Source organism: Mastacembelus armatus, chromosome 23 (genome assembly GCF_900324485.2).
Source record: "Mastacembelus armatus chromosome 23, fMasArm1.2, whole genome shotgun sequence".
NCBI lineage: Eukaryota > Metazoa > Chordata > Actinopteri > Synbranchiformes > Mastacembelidae > Mastacembelus > Mastacembelus armatus.
The window spans coordinates 10203963-10227584 of record NC_046655.1 but is presented as its reverse complement, the minus strand read 5'-3'; the positions used below and the strand labels follow the sequence as shown (position 1 = coordinate 10227584).

Sequence of the window (23622 nt, the reverse complement as noted above, 5' to 3'; positions counted from 1 at the left end):
TGAAATTTTTCACAGGAAGAGGAAAAGGTCTAGAAGTATGATGCAAAGTGCTTGTTCAATATCACTGAATGAATGGGTGATTTAGAGAATATTATAAATAATTAATAATTAATTGCTCAAGCACTTGTCCATCACTTTCATGCCTTTTTTTTTTGTTAAAGGTAAACAAAAGAGTTGGACATCCCAAGGCATGCAGGGATCCTTAGAAACATCAAGCATTTGATGATTTAGGATCAAAATGTTACCTGGTCTGGGTTTTCTGTTGTGAGGGGAGGTGTAGGCAGAGACACTTCTTCCTGGTAATAACAATCAAGGAAAGATAGGAATGTGAGCATAAAGCTGTACTTCAATAAGAAAGCACCATTCTGAGCAAAAATGAGACATTTCCAAGGGCAGCTTCCCCTATACCTTCTCTCTAATGTCCATGGGTTGAGACAGTGGCTCTGTGGTTGTTAGGACAATCTAGGACAAGGAAAATCAAAGGGGAGGGTTTCTCAGACATTAAACAAAATTAGGCTAATGAATTTTCTCATTAGGCATTCAAGGAATAACCTATGATGCTAATGGCTATAATGTTTGTATGGTTGTCACAATAAAAAAACAGGTTTTTTAACCAGTGTTTCTGATTATTTTTAGAACAGCTAATATGTCATACTTTAATAAAACAAGTGGAATTTCACCTGTGCATCCATGTCTCTGTCTGAGAGGGATGTTAGAGGACGACTGGAGGTTTCTGCCAATGTTTCTAATTGGACTGGATTGTGTGTGGTTAATTGCTCCCCCTACACATGAAGAAACAGCATTAACATGTCAATATTCCTCAGGTGCTGTACAGCAGTGCCTAATCTCAGCTGCCTCAGCTCCCTTTTCATCAGAGTACAGTCTTACGTAAGTGAGTCTTCTTTTTTGGGCTACAGAATTATTAATAATCACCTTTTTATCCATTCGATAGGGAATTTCATCTGTTTGGACTTCAAGCTGCATATGATAAAAACATGGGACACATTTTACATTAAAAATGAATTATAACACTTTACTCAGTCCAACTGAAAGATGAGAGAATGCTGTTTGAAGCAAATTTACCTGTCTGCTGTCTCTGATCTCCTTAGAGGTGAAGGGATCATCTGGGAAAAGTTCTTCCTGTTTGCATAAAAAATTTAAAAAAATAAATAAATAAAATGAAAATAATAAAATAAATTGATCCTAACTTTAAAACACTCAAAACCTCCACACACTCCTGTGGATGATGTGCAGAACACATGCAGTGGGCCGCAATGACAAACCAATTTATTCTTAATATTTAGTTCAGGTAGTGGGTGTGTCATTAATCAACTCTCTTCTGTGGTTAGTGTGGGCATAGATATATTTTAGTCCCTAGAGATGCTGCGATTTAAAAAAGGTGATTGGATTATGAGTTTGACAGGGCTGTTAACAAGAAGACATCCATGACAACAACGCCGCAACACTTTAATAACCCCACATCACCAATCATCACTTTAAATTGAAGTTTCCCACAGTGCATGAATTAGTCATTCGCTGTAGGAGCTGCCTACCTCATACTCAAACTCATAACTGTATTCTTCGCCATTATACAACTCTTCTTCCTCTTGTCCTTGCTTATCCTCTCCACTTGTCTTCAGACAAAAAAAAAAAGACATAATTACAGGAAGATACTGATGCAGATGATCATTTATCATTTATGTGAATGAAGACAACAATGCCAAGCAATTACAATAAAGCCCATTTATCAAATCTATCAGAACTGTTAAAAAAAAACAAACAACAAGAAGCACATAGACATTAATGCAAATGCATGCTTTTAGTTTTATTTGCCACACCAAGTATACAGTAACTGGTTAATTCTGTTATATTTTTTTATGTTATTTTAATATGGTTATTTTTTTAATAAAACTTTTAGTACTAAAGCTGTTATACATGTATCTACTCAAATATTATGTTGTGTTAATGATGTTTAGCAATAGCCAGCGTTAGAGTTTGTTTAGGTTCTGCAGGGTGAGATGACTGTTGTGTTAGTCAGCTTGTTTTTGTGTAGTTGGGGCAAAAGTGAAGTTTTCACTATAGTTTGACCCCTTCAAGGACATTTACCAGGCGTTGTCTCTGCCTCTTATGTCGTCCTTTATTTCCTTTGCCCTGGTTAAGAAGTTCACAGTCAGAGAGAAAACAAGATAACGGTTTCTCATGCTTCAGAAGTTGTTGACGATGAAGTATTAAAACTATGAGTTGATACTGTAAGTTTATGGAGATATTTAAGAGGGAAATAAGTAGTTAATGAATATCAAAAACAAACGCAAAACCTTTGCAAACAGATGTTTAGGAGCTTTTAGCATTAAAGTTAGCTAATGGTTTAGAGCTATTTGTATTTATAGGACCACACTAGAGGTTTTACATGCTTCGGCCTATTTGCTTTAAATTGCATATAGTTTACATGACAACAAACCATTTCTGGAGTAATTCCATATATTTATAAGAATATAGTTTTAAATTTTAATGTGTGTTTATGTCCCCTGTTGATGTTTCACTTTAATGCAAAACACAATGGAAATTAAATAAAATTACTTGAAATCAAATTGCCTTGGCTCTCCGAGATGTGATCCAAGCAGATTTTGAGTCACGGCTATATTAATCCATATTTTATGAAATTGTTGTGATGTGCTTAAAATTTAGCTCCTATATGAACATAAATACTTATTAACTGAAAAAGAGCAAATGAGACAAAAAAAAAATCAGCTTACAGAGAATTTTTTAATGTAAGTAAAAACCATTGCCTGATGTAAGTAACTTGTAAGTGTCCTGGTTAAAGCAACTTTTTAAATTGCACAAATAATAAAAATCTACATAATGTTTGCTATAATGTTACTGTTCCAAGTTTGTGTAAACTGATTTTCAGTCCATAGTGGCTGGAGCTGAAATCAGTAAATACTTGGAAGGTGGGAAAGATAAGCTAAAACATGCAACACTAGTATGGTCCTTTAATAAAATTAATACATTTAAGTTATTAAAGGCAATCGATATATTATTAAAATGCTATTTGTTAAAATGACCCCAGGAGTATTTCATGTTATATCTAAGACATGCTTGTCACAGGCACACTGGTGGTTAGAAGACAAGCCATGGGAGCTTTACCTTCCCACGCTCCCTGTTATTCTTCTTTTGTCCTGGATTCTTCTTCAAAGAGTCTTCCTTGGTGAGGAGAAGAGTCTCTGCCATTGTTTCTGGTAACTCTGAAAGCATCTGACATACACAGTTTAATACGTTTCTTCAGATTAGTAGACACCACGACCTCTTTATGATACTGTTTTGTCAAATTTTTAATGCTTTAATGCCAAAAATGCAATTGACAAAGATTTTCAAAACATTTATTTCTTTTGTTATACTGGAGGAGTCTGAAGATCGGCTGCTGTGCAGCCTTTTAGCTTTGATGAAGTTATTTATTTTTCTCTGATTATGTGTCTGAGATAAAGATAAATGACAAATGAAAATATTAATAATGTAATATACGTATATATGTCCAACTGGAATTGTAAATTTAAATGTGGCGTACTGTTGCAAAATATCCTTACCTCGTGGGTATTAGTATAATTGAATGTAGAACTGACTAGAGTCTGATTAATTTTGAGTGGAGATGCTTCATCACTGCCGCTCATGTCCTTCCTTCTGGATCCCTTTAACTTGGTCCCAGTTCTGTCGAGCCCATGCTCTCTATTCAGTGTCGTGATGGTCCATAAGGTAGGACCCTCTACAGGCTCATTCAAAGGATCCTTCACATTAGAAGAAAGAATCAGTAGAAGTAAAAAAGTGCCATTTTGGACCAGTAGTATCCAGTTGAGGTAAGGAATTACACAGTACACTCTTATAGAAGCATATTAGCAAACAAGTATTCCCACATTGGTTTGTGGTAGAGGTGTAGGGGATTATTTCGTACTCATCTTATTAAAATGTTGATCCAGGGCAGCAAGCCAGAATATGCTGGTGTCACAATAAACATGTTCTTATACTACATGTGTCGCTGGAGTTTAATATTAGTTAAACTTGAATGGTAAGAAAAAGTAATTAATCTCCTTAAAGTTTTCTAACATTTTCCACCATTTTAAGTTTCAGGACTGCACTATAAGCATAAAACAATAAGAGGGGTGAAAAAATACTGAGGCACTGTTACAGATCCTGCTGCAGATTTCTGTGTATTGTGAATCAAGACAAAATATGGCAGATTACTGAACTAGTATGCAACAAACATGTAACAGCATAACAGGCTGATTTGTCTTTTACTTACAACTGACTCTGGAAACTGGTCTAAATCCGACTCTTCAATGGTGTCCAGCGGCTGGCTGGTCAGATCAAACGCCACTGAACTCTGTTGAGACAACACAACCTCTTTTGTTGTGTGGAGTGTGGAGATAGCAAGTCAACCTCCCTAAGGTAAAAATAACATGCACTTTTTCCTTATATTTACATACTGTGTACTCAGTGATGACGTTGGAGGTGTGAGTTTCTGTGTCTTCCTTTGTTTTCTTGGTACTGCTGAGTACATTAAGTAGCTCCTCTATTCCATCCTGCAGCAGCCTATCAATCAAAACCTTCAGCAAAGGCAGCTGAGAAAAACATTTTTATTTAGAAGGTTAAACTGGGATATTATTACAAATTGGCAAAATGTACATAATGTCACGCTCTGAGCTCACCCTTATGCCGTAAGCTTCAAACATCACCTCAATGTCCTGAGAAAGAAGGAAAATATGTTGCTCCAAGACTTAATACAAAATGAAAGCATAGAGTTTATCCCAGTGGAGGAATTACTTGCAGACAGTGTTCACCTTCATCTCAATAGATTTTCCAGGAGCTCCAGCGTCACCCTTTGAACACAAACATAGATGTATTAAAAATAATGTACCTTACATCTCCATATACATATGTTTTTGAGGGGTAACACTGATCAGCATTACCTTCTCTCCTTTCAGGCCTCTTTCTCCTTTATCACCCTACAAAATGAAGCAAATGAGCTACAATGCAAGAATTTCCTTTTTTTTTTTTTTATAACTCAGCTTTAGAATAAACCTTATTTTCTTACCTTTATTCCGGGTGAACCCTAAACACACAGAGGAGCAAGACATTGGAACATGCATTTACAATGCATGACACAAAGCTTACTATATCTGCTCGTAGCTAATGGCACAAACACATCACAACCCACAATAAAAGCATTATTGTCATCACTGAATGATGACTCAGAAGCCATGCAGGCAAAACATGAATTATGCCATGCAACAGCTGAAATGATGTGCCGTAATTCATGAGCTATAAATATGCCAAATTGTGTATAAACATCACACTCACAGTGGCTCCTGGAGGACCCATTGGGATTGGAAATGCTTGTCGGATTTCGTCAATGGTGGCGCCCTGTGAATGGATCCACATAAAAATCTGTAAATTATAAACTGACAGGCAGGTCTTGATACACCAGCGTCCATTTTCTGAATCAGTACAAAACAGAAGTGAACAAAGGTGGTAATAATTACTGGTATAATCCTGTTTACGCAGATTAATGTAATTGAGAAAACAGACTCTTCTCATTTGCTGAAAAGGCAAATGATCATATTTACCTCTGAAGTGACAAGCACTTGGCTACCAGGCAAACCTGGAGGTCCTGGTTCCCCCTTACTACCATCTTTACCCTGTGAAAGGACAAAAACACTGCAACTGCATTGCAACCTCAATTATCTCACAAAGATTTCCTTAAAAACTCAAAACTACTTACATCTGCACCCACTTCTCCCTTATCCCCCTGGAATTGAGTGGAAAGTTAATGCATGTATTTAAAAATTGCTTCATAAGTGTCTGTTTGCTGCAGTGCATTTTAAAAACCTTTTTCCCGTCATCTCCTTTTGGGCCCCTTTCTCCCTGTGAAAAGAAAACAAATATAGACATCAAGCCATTGACCAATCCAGTTGGTATTACACAGCACAGTCCACTAATTGTTAGATGGAAATGTTCTTCACATCTTTTCCTGGCAGGCCCCTCTTCCCATCAATGCCGGGTCTCCCCTGTAATGCAGAGGAAATAAAACAATCTCTTCTGATTGATCATTATGTTGAAAAATAGGAGGATGATAATTTGCTGATGTTAATTGCACGGCTGAAGCAACAATATATTTTATATTGGCCTAAGTTTTAACTATTGACTGTCATCATTAGAACATATAAAGGATAAATAGTTAACTGTAGTGATTGCGAGTGATACTCACTGGAGTTCCTGGTAAGCCAGGCATTCCTGCAATCCCAACCCGGCCTTGGTCTCCTTTTTCTCCTCTCTGATCACATGCACACATATGGGTACACGCGCACACACACACACACACACGAAAACACACTAAAAACACACTTTTCAAACACTGTAAAGCTCATCATCTCCTGATGGAGCAGTCAGTTGCACAAACTAAAACACCTGCATAATGAGATCAGTTGGGTTTTTACTGAAGTAAATAAAAATTTTTTTCCACAGTTTCCAATAATGTGATAGATTAACTGTTCCTGATACACGAGTAGCTAATCCTTCTAATAATGTTATTTTCTCTATTATTAGATGTATATTGTTCATGCTTGTTGTCTCATATTTTATCTCTCAACACTTGAAACATGTCTCTGAGAAAACACTTTCCCTACAAAGCTTGTTATACAGTATAAATGTACAGTACAATTACATACTGTATAACATTTCATAATAACAGTGGTGCACTCACCGGACCAGGCTCCCCCTTTTGTCCCTGTTCACCCTGCAGTGATTGGGAAACATCTTAATTTAAGGTCATTGTAATGAACAGGGTCAGATTTTAATGTGTGTGTGCAGAAGTTTTTTTTAACCTTAATTCCTGGTTTTCCTGGTAAACCATCAAGGCCAACTCTTCCAGAGCCATCCTGCAAAACAAATGGTTTCACATTCCAACACATATATATATATCTATATATACCTTTTCTATTATTCTAAGTTACACTGCTATAAGCTGCACCACAATAAACATATTTTAAAAGACATACTCATACCAGAGAGGGTCCTGGTAATCCTGGTTTACCATCTGGGCCCTGTGAAGCGAGGCAATTATTAATATAATGTAATAATTAACAATTCAGGAGTTTAAACCACACTCCAATCAGACTATAGGTCTGTTTAAAACAAAACAAAAATACCATAAACACCTTGGTAACAATCTGACAGCCTAGCTGTTATCTAATATTTCTTGGGATTTCACAACTATCAATGGGAGTCATGTCGATCAATTCAGCATGCTCCTGAACTTCAAGTATGTACTCTATGATCCTGTCATGTGAAGTAAGTGTTAGGAAACTCACTCTTGGTCCAGGTGAACCCGTTTCTCCCCTCAGACCAGGCTGACCAGGTTCTCCTGGTTCTCCCTGAAGGACAAAAGGACAGAAGATGAGAGAAGAAAAGAGACATTTCAATTCTCTCATAAAGAAACTAAATAAAGACTAAATAAAATAAGTCATGGGTTCAAGTTACCTTAATCACTCTGGTCAGGACATTGTTTTCTGTAAAAATCTGGAAGGACAAAATGGAAAATCAAAAGTTATCTTGCAAAATCTTGCAAATTATTTCAGCTGACTGAGAACAGACATTTTCCAAGGCTTTATGTCAGAGTGGTGATTGTCTTTTCATAAATTTTGTTACGACAAATGCGTCTGTGAAACACAGCTGAACTGATGAGAAGCTGCCAAAAATTATAATAGGGATATGTTTACTTGTGTTCCCGGAGGTCCAGGTTTTCCCTTTGTGAACAATCAAAAGAAGAACAGAGAAAAACACAGTTAAAATCTAAGATGTCACACAGCTAAACACAGTACACACAAAGGAAAATAGTGGGTTCACTGAAGGGTGGCACACACAAAGGTTAATCACTGAACATATCAAAATAGAAATCATGAAGTCACAGGAGGATAGCGGGTTGTAAAGATGAGACATGGTGACTAACACAGAAGAATGGGCAGAAGGCACTCAACTGTGAGCACCAATACACATGCCTATCAATGAATGAGATGGTGAATATCAACATACTGGTTCTCCTTTGTCTCCTTTCTTTCCATCAGTGCCCTTCAAAAAAGAAAAAAAGAAATCTGTTTATCTTAAAGTTCAAGTTAGGCTGTTTATGTATGCTACATTAAGTATATAAAACATACTGAGTCCCTACCCACATATTTAGCAGAAGGACATTTTCAAATAAAGGAACAATCTGCACAGTGAATAAAGTGAAAAAGATTCTTTAATTTTATTTTCACTGTAATTGCAAAGTCAAAGAACCTACTAGTAGCCCAGGCTTCCCAATTTCCCCTTTCTCTCCTGGGTCCCCTGTTCGCCCTGGCAACCCCAGTGGACCCTAATCAACAATTATAAATGAAAATAAATGAAGTGTAAAGCTTTGTATGAAAAAAACATGCAAAATTAGATGGGGGGTATGTGTGTTTTTTCCACAATGCCACTGTGATATTAACAAAATAAAAAAAACAGAAACAAATAATGAATCACATGAGAATATAACTCAGAGGTGACTCATGGTATATTAGGTGGTATTGGACACATCTGTGCAAAGTTTTTGACTTGTTGGCCCAGCGTGCCCGTGCTCACTGCAGGAATAAAAGCCAGTTATTGACCAACTCACCAACTGGTTCATGCAATGTGCAGATTTACATTTTAATTAAAGAAAAGACGGTCTTCCTTTGTTGTTATATTAAGAATAAATTATTTTTACTTTTAGTTTTTATTGTATACATCTTTTATTCTTGGAAAACACAAAACTGGTACCCTGATTCCTCTTTCACCAGGCTCTCCAGGTGGACCTTGTTCACCCTGTGAAAGACAAAACTTTATCACTAAATGTTTGCATTTAACATGTGTGTAATAATAATATATCGTTTTTTAATCCAACTTATCGTATAAGCAACTCAAATGCTGAAAACCTTAAACAGCAGCATGAACTAAACAAGCACTGTACCAAGACTGTACCTTCATTCCTTGGTCTCCTTTAGCTCCAGGGGCACCCTACACACAAAATCAACAGTAATTGTCAGCAATTTTGCAATATTGCATTTATCCATTTGTGCAAATATAAAATATATGACAGAAGAGGTTGAAGAACTTGGTAATTTCCTGAGCATTGATGAAATGATCATTTTATCTTGTCCAGACATTTGACAGCTTCATACTATGGACTTTCTCCTGATTACAGATTCCATATAAACCATTGTAATAAATATAAAATACATCTAAATTGTGTTGTATAATACATGAAACTTACATAATTACTGTAACAACCACTCAGGATTTACTTACATCTTTACCTCTTAGTCCTGGTTCTCCGGGTTTGCCAGGTAACCCAATAGTCCCTTTGTCACCCTTGTAGCCATCTTGACCCTGGACAAACAAACTGACACTGTAACATCACAAACCTCAGGAAAAAGTCTAATTGTTTTGAAAGTAATTTTTAGGTTTTACAGTAGGTAAGCCAAATGCTTTAGTCAAGAACAAACAAAACAATAAGCTGAAAGACACTAAACACTCCGTAAAGCTGAAGCAAACTGAAACGTTTGGTGATAATTCTCTGTCACTATCATGAACTCCTTTCACATTACACACATAGTTATTTGACCCAATGTTGATTTAAAAATGTTGATAAGAGGAGCATCGAGTAAAGTAATCAGTGATCATTTACCTTTGGCCCTGGTTTTCCAGACAAACCAACATTTCCCTGTAAACAATGAAAATGATAAAATTGTAAAAGCAAGCAACCGAAGTGTCAGGTGGACTAATTTCAATTCTTCAAGTGACTCACCCTCTCGCCATTTTCTCCCTTTGGTCCCTGCTGTCCTGGAATCCCAAACCCTGGAGTGCCCTACATGTCGAAACAAACCATAGCCGCTCTGTCTAGAATTTTTCTACAGTTAAAGGATATTTGCTGTATATTTGTGTCAGTGAGTCAGAAATTACTAAATGTAAGCATGATATACAGCATTTCTCACTATTAACCTTTTCTCCTTTGTCTCCTCGTTCACCCTTTATTCCCTGAGGACCCGTGTGGCCGACTGGGCCGATGTCTCCCTAAAAAACACAAAATAAGCACATCAATCAACAGGATTCTGGTCAGCAACAGTTTCAAAACAAAACTCTACACTTTAAATGGTACCCTGTGGACTGAGATTAAAGAGGCCCCTTTCAATGAAGCATTCAGTCCCACTGCAAAAGCTAATGAGAGAAAATCTTAATTGTGTTTGATAAGCAGACCCAGAGGACTGAGTCTGAGTATGCAAGAATACCCAGAACAATTAATTAACAATGTTTTGATAGAGTAAAACATTAAGAAAATCACTTCCCTCAGGCTGAATAACTTATTTTAGGCGAGACAAGATAAATACAGACAAACAACTTCACATATGTATGATGTCGTGACAAACATTTAACAAGGTGACATAGTAGCCTGATTGTGCCACTGGTTTAAATCTTTCCGAGAAAACCGATTCAAGGAGCCAGTAACATTTTCTCCCACTCAACAATTTCTCAAACTCTAAAATCCACAGTTGAGCAGCGCAATGTCCAACATCTTATTGGAGCACACACAGTGAACTGAATAGGATTTGGAATTACAAATATATCTGGTGAGGTTGCAAAATAAAACAAGTTGCAAAAGCTAACTTCGATTTACTCACCCTGGCACCCTTCTTTCCAGTTGGACCAATTATCTGTTGTGACAGAAGAAAACAGACTTGAGTGCTAAGTATCAGGTGTTCCTATTTATTATTAAAATTGTAAAAGAGAGTTGAAACAGTTTTCTTACACCCTTGGCTGGATCTCCAGGGAGTCCTCTTGGACCATCATCTCCTTTCAACCCTATTGGCCCTGTTAGTCCCTGGGAAATGTAAAACATTTACTTTACAGCTTCATTAAAAATTCAAATGATAAAAAAAAAAAAAAAAAAATCAGTAGAAGCGTTTTCATGATGGCAATTTTTGTGAGAATCTTTTGGAAATAACAACACTGTCTCAAATTAAAAATCAGTGAAGTAGGGAAAAATGGCTCATTTCAAGAAAATACCCACTGAGGTTTGACAGTTTGCCTAATTATTGTATCTAATCACAACCATCTCTGATAGCACCTAATCCTGAGAACCTTCATCAATCCAAATGTCTGTTTGGAGGCAGCAGAAAACATTTAAACCATTTTCAAAGTAGGGCCCAAAGAAATATGTTACAGCTGGCTCAGGATTTGTTTGTAATCTTTCTTTGTAATAAAGATTTTACTATGCACGAGTGAGTAAGTGGAAGGAATTATGATTATGTTTGGTGTGGTGTGATATTACAATGTGTTCCAGGGTGCAGGCAGCATGCAATATCTACATTTAAATCTGTGTAGATATGTGTACTGGCAACTTAGGCCATATTCTGTATGATGCAAGCCTCACTTACGGTGGGTCCTTGTGGTCCCATTGGTCCCATTTCTCCTTGTTTTCCCTGTCGACACAAATGCATTAGTTAATTTAACATGGAAAGCTGCACATGCACATGCACACACTCACAAACACACATTTTCATTCACACCAGTGTTATTCAAACATCTCACCTTGGCTCTTGACTGAATAAAATGCATTATTTGACTTAATTATAAAGAAAATATTTTCAGCCTGATGAAGAGAGGGTGGATATGTGTCTGGGATGAACTCACCTTGTCCCCTTGCTCCCCTTTGAATCCTTTCTTTCCCTGCAGATACAAATAAATCACCACCTCAGAAGCCTTTCATCACTGATTCTTACACAATATTCACCCTTTGGTTAAATAGGTTTGATTTCATCTCATTAGATTGAGCTGGAAATAATTCAAAGGCCCTTGAGAGGGAAATATGCAGGAATAATAATGCAAACCCGAGGTCCGATGATTCCTTGAATGCCTTGTTCTCCACGATCGCCCTTAAAAGACGAATATAACAGTTTTATTCTCCAAAAAGATTATTTGACAAACAAAAAAATGGCACATTCATTAAACAGACTGAATGTATGTTCATATTAAGTTTATTTACCTTTGGGCCAACTGGTCCCATTAAACCAATATTTCCCTGTAAAACAAAAATGGCCATTTTATACTGATGCATCTGTAATAGTGGTGTCTTTACTAATTCAGAGTGCTGTGCTCATGTAGCTGTGGATACATAAAAACAACTACAAATTTAGTCTATGATTTACTGCCAGTGGAACATTTCCAAAATTCATGTCTTGAAGGCATCACAGCCTCACATCCTGATGCTTTGAAATCAAGCTTTGCTTTTTATGAATAAACTGTTTGTGTTTTACCTTCTCTCCAGGCTCTCCGCGAGGGCCTTGAATACCTTGTATGCCAATTCCTTCGTCACCCTGAAAAAACAGCTCAAATCTTATTTATACTTGCATAGTTATGTAATGTTAGTAGAAAGGCTGTCAAGAGCAAATGTTATAATCTCTTGACTTCGAGCACTTTTACCTTATCTCCTTTCTGACCTGGAAATCCTGGTACCCCATCGATGCCAATGGGACCAGGCAAACCTGCGAGACCCTACAGTAGTTCGCATATGTGTGTGTATGTCAGAGAAGTGTGTGAGAGAGCAAGAAAGGAGACAAGAGCTTTTAATTGTTTTACATTGTACTTTGGTACTAGCGATAATATTATCAGCTATGCACTTACATCTTTTCCTGGCTCTCCCTTGTCTCCTTTCACACCCTGCTTCCCACGTAAACCCTTTTAAAAATAATGGAGGTTTATCAGATTTAAAATTAAATAAGGCATGTTATATAACTACATAGTTGATTGTGTAGCTTCAACAATTATATGTAAAAAGCCAAAATTAATTAAATTAAAATTGAAGCAAGTCATTGCAGGTTCCTTTAAACATATGCACATTTTTAGAAAGACTAATGAAATGATAAAAAGCAGCCTTTACACTTACTTTTGCTCCTGGCTCTCCAGGATCTCCCTAAAAAGCATAAAAGCACAAAGCTACTCAGTTGGACTATTTGTACTGCTGAAACATCTTTAAGGGTCAAAATGTATTTCCTTAATAATTATACTTATATCATAGAAGATGAGATGTCACTTTGCTATTTGCAGGGTTCACATCTAGTACGTTGTGCTGCTTTTGTGATTAGTTTGAATTTTGACTCAGATTCATGTTACCTTGACAGATATTCCTGGTGCCCCTGGTGGTCCTGGCTGGCCAGGTAGCCCTGGAGCTCCATTGACCCCTGATACTCCAGGAGGTCCCTGGGGACCCTGTAACATGGGGTGGATAAATTTTTTATAGCCCAAAAAATCCACTGTTAAAACCTCCAAAAACATTTTTTCTAAAGACTTACTGAAGATCCTGGCTCTCCCTTTCGACCAGGGACAAAATTTGAATCTGTGCCAGCTATGACATATCCTGGTTCTCCCTGTATGACAACACACACACACACACAAACCACAACCTGCAATGCACAACTAAGTAAAGGTGTCTATATAAATAAAACCCAGTTAGAAAAGGAAAGTAATACGACAGTACCATGACGAGAAACCAGCCTACAGGGACAGTAATTGCTAAGGTTAGACTTACTCTCTCTCCTCTTTGTCCCTTTGGACCAGTTAGACCAGGAGGACCCTGTTATTGAAAGAGACACAACGATTACAGTGATTTATATAAACAGTGAACAAAGAAAATTCAGATGAGATGTGAAAAATGTCATAAAATATGATCACAAACACATAACTCAGCAAAATAAAAGTTGCCCAATTCAGATTATTAATAGCAATATTAACAACAATACTACAACCACCACTACTACTACTACTACTATCACCACTAATTATGATGACATTAATCTGTTAGAAGGATCACTTTTATATTGATCTTACCATGTCTCCTGGGATGCCTGTAGGGCCCTGAATTACAAAAAAGCAACAGTGATTTCAGAATCAAACATAAATTAAATCAACTTTAAACAGGTCAAATGAAACTGTTAAATGTGAAATTTTATTCTTTCTGAATTGAGTTACCCGCTGGCCGGCAGAACCTGGGGGTCCGGTTCTCCCTGGTCGTCCTGGCAACCCAGGTATACCATCTGTTCCTGGAGGTCCCTGTCAAATTAAAATATAACAGCTTGAGCTGGAAAATATAATACAAAACAGACAGTAAAACCACACATCAGACGGTACACAGTCACAAGCAGGGTTATGAGACTGGAAGCAGTAACAATGGGGAAAAAAACAAAACAACTTGATATATTGGATTATTTTTTATTTTCACTATTTTGTCATTATAATGGTGGCAATGACAACAGTGTTGGTTGTGAGTAGTGTGTGTTCATGTTTATACGTCGTTCTTACCCTCTCTCCTTTCTCTCCTTTGGAAGAAATGAAAGGATCATATTGTCCAGGGCTTTGCCTAAATCTCTATATAAACAAAAAAGACCACAGGTTATTTTTTTAAAAATTTAGCTAAGTAATAATATAATAGCAGCCATGATGGCACTTCAGTGTCAAACACAGAGGGGACAGGGGAGAATATATGGAAAGTTAGTAGGGACAAAGCTTATAAAATAACAGGTGTAATACTGTAGTGAACAAAACATACCAGACTTCCAAAACCAAATCCATCTCCCTGAAAGAATGACAGTGAGATTATTAAAAATAAATCACACTGGTTTTACAAGAACTTGTAAATATTCCAATTAACTCACCTTTTCCCCTTTCTGGCCCTGGGAAAATGAATAATTAATATAATTAGCAGTTGATGATTAACAAGAGAAGAAGAATGATAACGGAGGAAGAGTATTTTGTTTCTGAAGTACCAACCTTTATACACTGGGATGTGCAGGGACCCTGAGGTTTAAGCAGCTCCTCTGGGTCATCAGTCGGGGTGTCCAACTGAGCAAACTGAAAATGAGAATAAAGAAAGAGAAATGCATTATGGACATAATACAAGTAAATGTTAAATTGAATGTATTAATATAAAGTGTTATTTAAGCCTTCTTCACAAGTTTGACTGAAGTATGACAGCTCAGTGAAATAAGAAAAGAAAACATACGGACATAGTTTCATTGATCATTTGACTTAGTTTTGTGTCTCACCTCATCACCAAGTTTGAACTCAGAGAGGAGCTCCTCACTACAGATGTTAATGATAAATTCTCTCTCTATAGAGGGAAAATCATCAAAGGTCGGTGCATAGAAGATATTCTTGTAGCTGGTGGGTGCTGCTATTTTATTCAGCTCCTCGATGTCTGCATTAGCAACTCCGACTGCCAGGACACTGACACCTATAGACAGATTCAGAACATGATAATCCAGGCTGATCATCCAGGTGCTGTTGTATGTATTTGCTTTGATACATTTTCACTTTAACTGGTAATTAGAAATGTTCTTTGGAATGCTTTAGCATCAATTTCACCAAAACTGACCCAAAGCACGTGCAATCCTGGAAGGTGGCACCACATTGTCCTGCGCTCGGCCATCTGTGATCAGAACCAGAACATGGGCCACATTCGGCCGCATCCCCAGAGACTCCTGAAACAGTTCCTGCAGAACGTAACTGATGCCTTTTCCTGTGTCAATAAAAAAAAGGTAGTTTAATCTATTAGTTGATGAACTGATTGGCCTCTGTTACCATCTATTTTCATAATAGATTATTTCAGTAATTTTATTAAGCAAAATTTCCAAACACTCTCCTGTTTATAGCTCATCTAAATTGGGGATTTGCTGAATATTTTGGGGATTTGGACTAATTGTTGTTTAGAATGTAACAGAGGAAAAGCAGTGTGTACATTTATGTGAATGTGAGTGTCATTAACCTGTTTTGGTGTTGCCACCCCTATAACGCAGTGCTCTGAGAGCCCTGAGCACAGAGTTTCTGTCTTTGAAGTCACTCAGACGGAATTCAATTCGAGGCTCATCACTGTAATGAACCACAGCTATCTGAGAGAAGATTGATGGAGAAAATACACATCATCATAACATCACCACAGGTAATCCAATTATTTTAAATTGATTCGATAAAAATTTAAGGCATAATTCAATTTTTTATTCAAATTCATACTTCTTAGACATACTACACGCCATGACATGACTGAAACAAACTAAGAGCCCGAAGATGCAAATGCAGTTATATCTTCACCACAATATGTAGCAAGTATGAGGGAGTACAAAGAAAGTTTTTAATGAGAGACTAACCTGGGTACCATGAGGACCAACGACAGGGAAATAAGTGGCCACCCGGAATAAGAAGTCTTTCATCTTGATAAAGTTATCAGCCCCAATGCTGGAAGACTCATCCACTAAAAATACTATGTCTGCTTTGGTCTTACCACATACTGCCAAAACAGAAAAACACACACATTCACTACTAATTATTGTGCTTAATAAAGGAATCCTCTGCTTGATCATATAAATCAGCACATATTACAAAACAATACCTCCTGCATAAAATAATAAGCCAGCAGGCCATCTTCTTAAACTACCTGGTTGTGGTTGAGCTGTTGTCTCTGCGCTGAATGTAGTAAATCGAAGGGAGGTGACGGCTGCTGCTTTGGCTTCAGTGACACTTGGCTGACTGGGAGGCTTCTGGGTGGTTACAGTTTTAATTGGTGGCACAGCAATGGGGTGCCGGGTGGTCCTACTGGGTGCATGAGCAACGGTAGTGTTTGTGATGGAGGTGGTTGTGATACGCGGGGAATGGGGAGCCACTGTGGCTGGCACAGATTGGGCTGTCATTACTGGAGGATCATCTCCCACTGAAATGCAAAGAGCCATGAGATGAGAGATTTAAAAATCTAATTGAAATTCTGAAGGTCTCAAGAGGGAAAGAGAGTCATATTGTATAATGCCAGACAGAGATTCATGGATGCTGGAGAAACCAAAGGACTGAAGTAATGCCTTACATATTCTCTGATACACAGTGCTTATAGGCCCTTCCACTTCTCCATATAAAGGTCTAATAGTGAAAATATATGTTCTGCCATACAGGAGATCATTGATCTTATAGGAGGTGAAACCAGGGCCCAGGATCTCAGTTTTAGTCTCCAACACTGAAATGACACACATGACGCAGAGAATAGTGATTTTCTAATCAAACATTTTACAGGTTACAATGAAGTACCAGTTATAGTTGACTGGTAATAGATCAAGAAAGTAAATGTGATATGTCTGGGTATTTATTAAGAACAGCAATGTATAAAGATGTTATGTGTTTCTTGTGTGTTGCATTTCAAAGTGTTATCATTTAAAGTATTATCTATCTAACACAGCACTGCAACTGAGCCATTTGTCTTAAATTACAATTTCCCAGCGAAACAAGCATAAACTTGTAACAATGCTACATGTGATCAAATCTGAAAATTAGTTTGGTGAATGTCTTTTTTTTTTTTTTTTAAATACTACCCTTTTCAACATAAGAGTGCTTATATACAGATTGTAAAAACTTGTGCCATGCTACTGCCACCCTGAGACAAACACAGTGTTTGGAATTTATTCAGTTTAATAAAGATTTTTCAAACTAAATGCGCTCGCAACAGGGCTCAATTAGCAATCCAATAAAATGTACAGAGTATGGAAATTAAATCCCTGGTTAACTGTTTGTCTAAAAATGATTATCAATGTGAATGTCATACTAAACTGATGGTGAAAGTCTGTTGTGCTTTGCCACAGACCTGAGATGTGCCTCCAGGAGAGGAGGTAACCAGATACACCTGCCACCCGTGTCCAGTTCAGAACAGTGCTGCTGTCTGTAGTGTTCAAGGCAGCAAAGCCATTCACTTTTGGAAGATCCACTGAAAGACAAAAAGCCACAGATGAAAAATAAAAAACGTGAAAAGTGAAAAAATCTAGAGCCATGTTTGATCGATATACTCAGTCACACAGTATGTAGAAAGTAGTCAGTACAAATTGCAGAGAGTTACCATGGTTTGGTCTTAATGTACATTGTATGTGTAAATACTAGTTTATAGGATGGATGAATCTAATAATAGGTTTAACATGGCAAACTTTTTTACATCAAAAACATTACTATATTCAAGACACTATATGTCTCATATAATTGTACACATTTCTCCCTGAAGCCTCTGATTCAAGACACATCTCATAATGTTCCTCACTATTTGGGTCAGGCAGGACTTACAGGTGCGTGCAGTGACCAGGACTGGACTTCCCTCCCTGTTGCCCACCATACAGGACACCTGGATCTTATAAGCTGAGCTCTCCTGCAGGTTGCGGATAGTGAAGGTGGAGGAAGCAGCAGATACAACATGGAACTTCTCCTCACCCCCTAGAACATAATAAAATCCAGCATGTAGGGATGATAAGAGAGTGAACAACACTGTTTTGTACCCATTTATGGCCAAAACATTCATAGAATGAGCCACTAGTTACAAGTTACAAGAGTCATTTATAAGAGATAAGAGTGGTGGTAACAAGTTCTGGTAATTAAAAAATGATGCCAATGTTTTTTTTGTCAGTAGAATGAAATATTATGTAATTGTGGAGCTAAAAAAAAGTCCATTTATCATTTAATTAAACTCAACCAGTCAAACCTGTGTGTGGGCACTGTGCTTTTGCAGTTAACTATTCTTCATTTATACATACATGGATGCATGGGTGTGAGTGCCAGTATATGCACACATGACTGACAGTATTTGGTCTATTACCTAAGAATGGGATCCAAGATATTTTGTACCCAGATGCCACTGGTGATTTCCTCCAGGACACAGTGAAGGAGTTGACACCAATATCCACGACCTTCACACCCCTCACTGCCTGGATTGGTTCTAAGTCTGAGACAGCAGCTAGAAAATAGCAGTATATAACCATATCAGATTGAACCATTTTTTAGAATAGTTTTATACCATGTTATATTGCCATGGTAATTCAACAATAATGAAAATAATAGTTATTATAATAACTGAATAAATGGTCACCTGGCACCTGCAGCTTGGTGTGAGACATAAACTTTGATAGTGACAGTGATAAAATGATAGCAGCTGTACTGAGTCAGTGACACACACTACAAGTGACAATGACAAACACTGTGGTTAAAATGGGAATTCCAAAGTACATGACTTGTCAGTCAAACAAAGACACCACAAGGGTGCCCCGGCATGAGATAAAAAACTTCACTGTCCCCACCCATTTAATTACAGTGAGGCCACAGCTGCACAGGGCTATTTAAATCTAGAAAGAAATCATGATAAATTCAAATAAACTGTAAGACCTTACTTCTATTCTCTACCTGTAAGCTGAGATAAGGATATTTCTGGTCCTTCTGAGTTGCCGTAAACAGCGCGGATAGTGATTGTGTAGGTAGTCTGTGGGTTCAGATCTTCAATACGATGAGAGAGAACACTTCGGTCCAGGTAATGGGACTGGGGGCTGCTGTCATCTGCAAAAATACAGGAGGACAAACACATATTCGCATTGTGAATACAAAGGTTAAAAACAGGCTTATATAATAAAATCTATAAAAAGGCCCTGAACAAAGCTGAAGAAGCAGAAAAAAACAAAGTTAAATACATTACCTGTGTTCCAAGAGAGTTTGTATTCAGTGGCTCCTACGATGGGACTCCACTCAACATCTATGGAAGTACTGGTATAGGATGTCACTTTGAAGTTGGACACATAGCCCAAAGGAGCTAAGAGAGGGTAGGAAGTACATCAACAGTCTGTAGGTGTTCACACACACACACACACACACACACACACACACTAGACAATATATAAGTAACCTCTTTGTTGGGTGAATGAAATGACTCCACACAGAAAGAACAAGAAAAACAACATGTTCTGGCTCAAATACACAGTCTACCACCTGTGAAAGGTCATTCTAATCACCCCTGAAACTCAGTGGTGCTTCGAGTGTGTATGATACATACAGAAAACTAGTACTCACAAGTTCTGAAGGTAGCTGTGATACCAGGCCCCAAAACAGATCCAAACAGCACATAGAGAGTGAGCACATACTCAGTATCATGGGCTACATTCTTCAGCTGGTACTCTGTGGTGCTGCTGTTCAGAGCCAACTGTCTGGGACGGTCCCGACCAACAAACTCTGTAAACAGCATTAACATTAATAATGACAGTAAGATTTATTTCTTTTTCAGTTATTTCTCAGATTTGCTATTTCTTTGAATTCTGGCTCAGCATCAGGTCCCTGTTCTCTGGAAATAATATTCTCCTCTTTTCAAAATGTTTGAATTTCATCAAAGCGAGTCCCCACGCCGCCTGTCACACCCTCCTGACAGGGTAGATATGTCCATTGTAAAAGCAGTGGCATTTCAAAAGCTCTTAGCAGCAGGAGTCAGTCACTGGGAGAAAAAGTGGTGAAAACACACATAAAAGCAATTGTCCTTTGTGCTGCACTTGCTGTAGAAAGGCAGCATGGGCCTGTATGCTGTATCTTAAGAATATATACAAATGTGCACAATGTATGAGATGTGTCAATGGTGGATCTAGACTTTACGTATGAACATTACTGTGTAAGTCCTGAATTCACCTGGTGTGGGTCCCCAGGCCAGTCTGTAGCCTGTGGCTCCTGGGACGCTGTTCCATGAGACAACAGCAGTGCTGGTGCTCACAGCAGATACCTTCAGCGTCTGTACTGCACTGCTTTCCACTGACAGAGACAGCCAGAGGGGAGAGTATGTCTTTAACAGAACCACTCTCTGCTCATCAGTCTATTTATGAACTGTGTTGTGAGATAGTCTAGTTACATGTCTTGACTTTGGAGGTGGTGACTGGACCCTCGATGTCTCCAAAGATGGGGTTGATGGTGACTGTGTACCCGGAGCCTGGGCGGAGTCCCTGGATCATGTAGAAGTTAAAGGTGTCCCCAAGGTTTATGTTCTCTATATGGCCATCTAAAAGATACAATGAAGCACCGAATAACCGAATGCCACAAAAAATTACAACTTTTTGTCTGAAAATACTAGAACATACTTTAAGGTTAATATCAATCATTTTAACTTCATTACACAGACAAGGTAGTCAAATATTTTATCACAGTACCTGGGGATGCCCATGTCAGGCGGTATCCTGTAGCACCCTTAACTGGTGCCCACCTGGCCTGGACAGTGTCTGTGGTGGCGTTTTGGACCAGGAACTGTTGAACTGGTACCAGCTTTACTGTTAAACATATAACCAATCTCAGAAATGCATACACAATCATAATGACATAAATGACATAGTGACAAACATTGTAATAAGATAGACTGATGTTTTCTAGAAAAAAAGGTTTGTTTAACGTAATCTAACAAAATATAAAACAAAGTAATCAATCTAAATCAAAAAAATGGCATTAGAGATAGTTGTCTAGCATACCACAAAAAACAGCTAAATGGGACTCTTACTGCAGGTTATACATCATATGCTTACTGGTACTGTATTTCTCTCTAGAACAACATCACCCTACTGTGGATATATCATAGTACTACATCATGGTACTGAGGATCTCCACAGACATATCATGGTATTTGCTTTTACACATTTCTCAATGCATGTGTGAAAGTGTTGCATAAGGTAAATCAAGGGATTTGAGTGTGAAATTGTTTTCACATGGTCTTTGGCTTTTCTGTTTATGGAAATAAATATATCATAATGTTTTGACTAAAGCCAAAACACTTACACGTCTTGCCCACAATTGAAACTGGCTCACTTGGCCCCTGGGGGTATACAGCATAAATACTGATAGTGTACTTCTTATCCTCCTCCAGGCTGTCGATCACATGTGAAGATGTGTCTCCAGGAAGCAGCTGCTCATAAGTGAATCCTGGCCGGTTGGCTGTAAAGCAATCATAAATCCAAAATAATCAATACACAACAAATATACCTTCCAAACAACATTCACCTGTAATGCAAGTTGCCTCAATAGATGAACCCAACTCTGAAATAATTATGGCTGTCGTTCAACAAAACGTTACTATTTCAACTTTTTTGAGGTCTAACATCCAACATGACTCCAATGAACTAGTTTAAACAGTATGACCCTATATACTCCGAAAACAGGCTTGACATTTTTACACTAAGCATTTAAATAAATGTGGCTTTAGTTCCAGTGTAAAATAATAACTGCACTGGCATACGTCAGCTTACATCTTGGGATGAAGATCTTGAATCCACTGAGCTTCCCTATAGGAGGTGTCCAGCCCAAACGCAGAGAGAACAGACCCTCCTCAATAACACGGAAGTTTGACACCTGTGGCAAAGGAGCTAAAAGACAGAAAGTTGTTGGTCAGAGAAAAGAAAAAGAAAAAAAACACAAGTATACAAGAAGACATGAAGCCTTTCTGTATTTTTCAATGTGTAAAGGAGCTGATGATGGGCACGCACTTGTCTGGACGGTGACTGTTGAGGAGTCTCCTATGAGGCTGGGGTAGATGGCATAGACGGTGAGGGAATAGTTTGTTTTAGGACTCAGCTCTGTCACCAGTGCTGTGCTCACATCTGCCTTCAGATCAATCTGTTACATACATGGAAGACAGCAGAGCTTTCAGATGATTCATTGGTAGGAAAATGACTGTAATATGCTACAGTTTTGTTGTAGCCCTAGTCGAGCTCAGCAGCAACACCGCTATCATCATGGATATGCACATTCCATCACCTGTCTCTGCTGCGTGGGGAGGAAGTGCCCCCTGGAGCTGAGAGGGGTGACCAGGAGGCGATATCCTGTGACGTCACCTGTAGCCTGGGTCCATGTCAGCCTGAGAGAGCTGTGGGCCAGCTCACTGATCTGCAGGTCTCTGGGGCCCACTATACGCTCTTCAACTAGAAAAGGTACAAAAAGTGGGATGAGATGAAAAGATTTATCATAGAAGGGAGGGAAATGCAGATGAGGAGGGAAAAATATAAATTATTCTTTGGAAAGATGTATTTATTTTAGTAAGAAACCTCCAGTATAGTATGAAATAATAGAAAACTATATTTCATTTTGATAACACTTTTCACACGTTAGAGTGAAATACAATTCAATACAAAAATGCAGTCAGCTGTCACTTTGAGGGCTGCTTTATTACTCAGAACATTTGCTTTCATATTGTGTGTATAAACTCACCATACTGGATTGTCTTCACAGGACGTGGTGGTTCAGAGGCAGTAAAACAAACTCTACGGGAAAGCTTGGGAAGGATGGTTTCCAGGAAAGAGTAGTTAGGACCCAGCAATAAATGTTCCTCATATGGCTCTGACACAATCCTCCTTAGCTCTGAATCATCAGCTCCCGTAACACCTGGTCTCAGGATAGACAAGAAGGCCATTGGAAAAAGTGTGGGACAAAGTGCAAACAGCAAAGGAGTAGGCATAAAACAGGTCTTTAAATAACAAATTAATTACCATTAGATTAGATAACCTGTTGTACACATGACAGGATGTTTGATCTATGTTGAATTTGTGTTAATTAAAATACAAAAAAAAAAAAATTTTTTCTTTTTTTTCTGCACAATTCCTGATAGACAGCACTAGGGGGAGCTGTGGCATTCTGAGGGATTTATTGTATATTACGAAAAGATGGACATACCGATATGCATGCATACTGTATCACATACTTTTGTGCATTATCTGTGCCTGTCAGGCTCTG

General features: G+C 38.0%; 1 protein-coding gene across 2 annotated transcripts in view; it reads right to left on the bottom strand.

Annotated features, from left to right (window-relative positions):
* Nucleotides 1-23622, bottom strand: part of col7a1l (collagen type VII alpha 1-like) — a 51866-nt gene that overhangs the window by 680 nt on the left and 27564 nt on the right. Inside the window, exons 6-79 of one of the 2 annotated variants that reach the window (XM_026327166.1) lie at nt 23101-23274; nt 22651-22814; nt 22380-22509; nt 22143-22259; nt 21676-21831; nt 21060-21176; nt 20765-20911; nt 20548-20667; nt 19945-20103; nt 19574-19687; nt 19288-19437; nt 18707-18844; nt 18181-18327; nt 17714-17833; nt 16946-17092; nt 16526-16798; nt 16239-16378; nt 15860-15983; nt 15470-15613; nt 15141-15328; nt 14866-14946; nt 14751-14768; nt 14645-14671; nt 14398-14463; nt 14068-14148; nt 13927-13953; nt 13628-13672; nt 13392-13466; nt 13213-13308; nt 12986-13012; nt 12724-12777; nt 12523-12594; nt 12357-12416; nt 12086-12121; nt 11931-11975; nt 11734-11769; nt 11478-11522; nt 10850-10921; nt 10722-10754; nt 10045-10116; nt 9851-9910; nt 9731-9766; nt 9352-9432; nt 9025-9060; nt 8824-8868; nt 8327-8398; nt 8080-8115; nt 7767-7793; nt 7528-7566; nt 7359-7421; nt 7053-7091; nt 6873-6926; nt 6752-6784; nt 6257-6322; nt 6012-6056; nt 5878-5913; nt 5771-5797; nt 5616-5687; nt 5350-5412; nt 5084-5101; nt 4959-4994; nt 4830-4868; nt 4698-4733; nt 4476-4610; nt 4292-4372; nt 3582-3779; nt 3145-3252; nt 2107-2151; nt 1554-1634; nt 1084-1140; nt 934-978; nt 681-782; nt 409-462; nt 246-296 (exon numbers count right to left, since the gene is read on the bottom strand). In XM_026327166.1, coding sequence (XP_026182951.1) covers nt 246-296; nt 409-462; nt 681-782; nt 934-978; nt 1084-1140; nt 1554-1634; nt 2107-2151; nt 3145-3252; nt 3582-3779; nt 4292-4372; nt 4476-4610; nt 4698-4733; nt 4830-4868; nt 4959-4994; nt 5084-5101; nt 5350-5412; nt 5616-5687; nt 5771-5797; nt 5878-5913; nt 6012-6056; nt 6257-6322; nt 6752-6784; nt 6873-6926; nt 7053-7091; nt 7359-7421; nt 7528-7566; nt 7767-7793; nt 8080-8115; nt 8327-8398; nt 8824-8868; nt 9025-9060; nt 9352-9432; nt 9731-9766; nt 9851-9910; nt 10045-10116; nt 10722-10754; nt 10850-10921; nt 11478-11522; nt 11734-11769; nt 11931-11975; nt 12086-12121; nt 12357-12416; nt 12523-12594; nt 12724-12777; nt 12986-13012; nt 13213-13308; nt 13392-13466; nt 13628-13672; nt 13927-13953; nt 14068-14148; nt 14398-14463; nt 14645-14671; nt 14751-14768; nt 14866-14946; nt 15141-15328; nt 15470-15613; nt 15860-15983; nt 16239-16378; nt 16526-16798; nt 16946-17092; nt 17714-17833; nt 18181-18327; nt 18707-18844; nt 19288-19437; nt 19574-19687; nt 19945-20103; nt 20548-20667; nt 20765-20911; nt 21060-21176; nt 21676-21831; nt 22143-22259; nt 22380-22509; nt 22651-22814; nt 23101-23274 — 6053 coding nt within the window. Of the gene's footprint in view, nt 1-245; nt 297-408; nt 463-680; nt 783-933; nt 979-1083; nt 1141-1553; nt 1635-2106; nt 2152-3144; nt 3253-3581; nt 3780-4291; nt 4373-4475; nt 4611-4697; nt 4734-4829; nt 4869-4958; nt 4995-5083; nt 5102-5349; nt 5413-5615; nt 5688-5770; nt 5914-6011; nt 6057-6256; nt 6323-6751; nt 6785-6872; nt 6927-7052; nt 7092-7358; nt 7422-7527; nt 7567-7766; nt 7794-8079; nt 8116-8326; nt 8399-8823; nt 8869-9024; nt 9061-9351; nt 9433-9730; nt 9767-9850; nt 9911-10044; nt 10117-10721; nt 10755-10849; nt 10922-11477; nt 11523-11733; nt 11770-11930; nt 11976-12085; nt 12122-12356; nt 12417-12522; nt 12595-12723; nt 12778-12985; nt 13013-13212; nt 13309-13391; nt 13467-13627; nt 13673-13926; nt 13954-14067; nt 14149-14397; nt 14464-14644; nt 14672-14750; nt 14769-14865; nt 14947-15140; nt 15329-15469; nt 15614-15859; nt 15984-16238; nt 16379-16525; nt 16799-16945; nt 17093-17713; nt 17834-18180; nt 18328-18706; nt 18845-19287; nt 19438-19573; nt 19688-19944; nt 20104-20547; nt 20668-20764; nt 20912-21059; nt 21177-21675; nt 21832-22142; nt 22260-22379; nt 22510-22650; nt 22815-23100; nt 23275-23622 lie in introns of those variants that run through there. The other variant, XR_003296928.1, reaches the window with a different exon arrangement.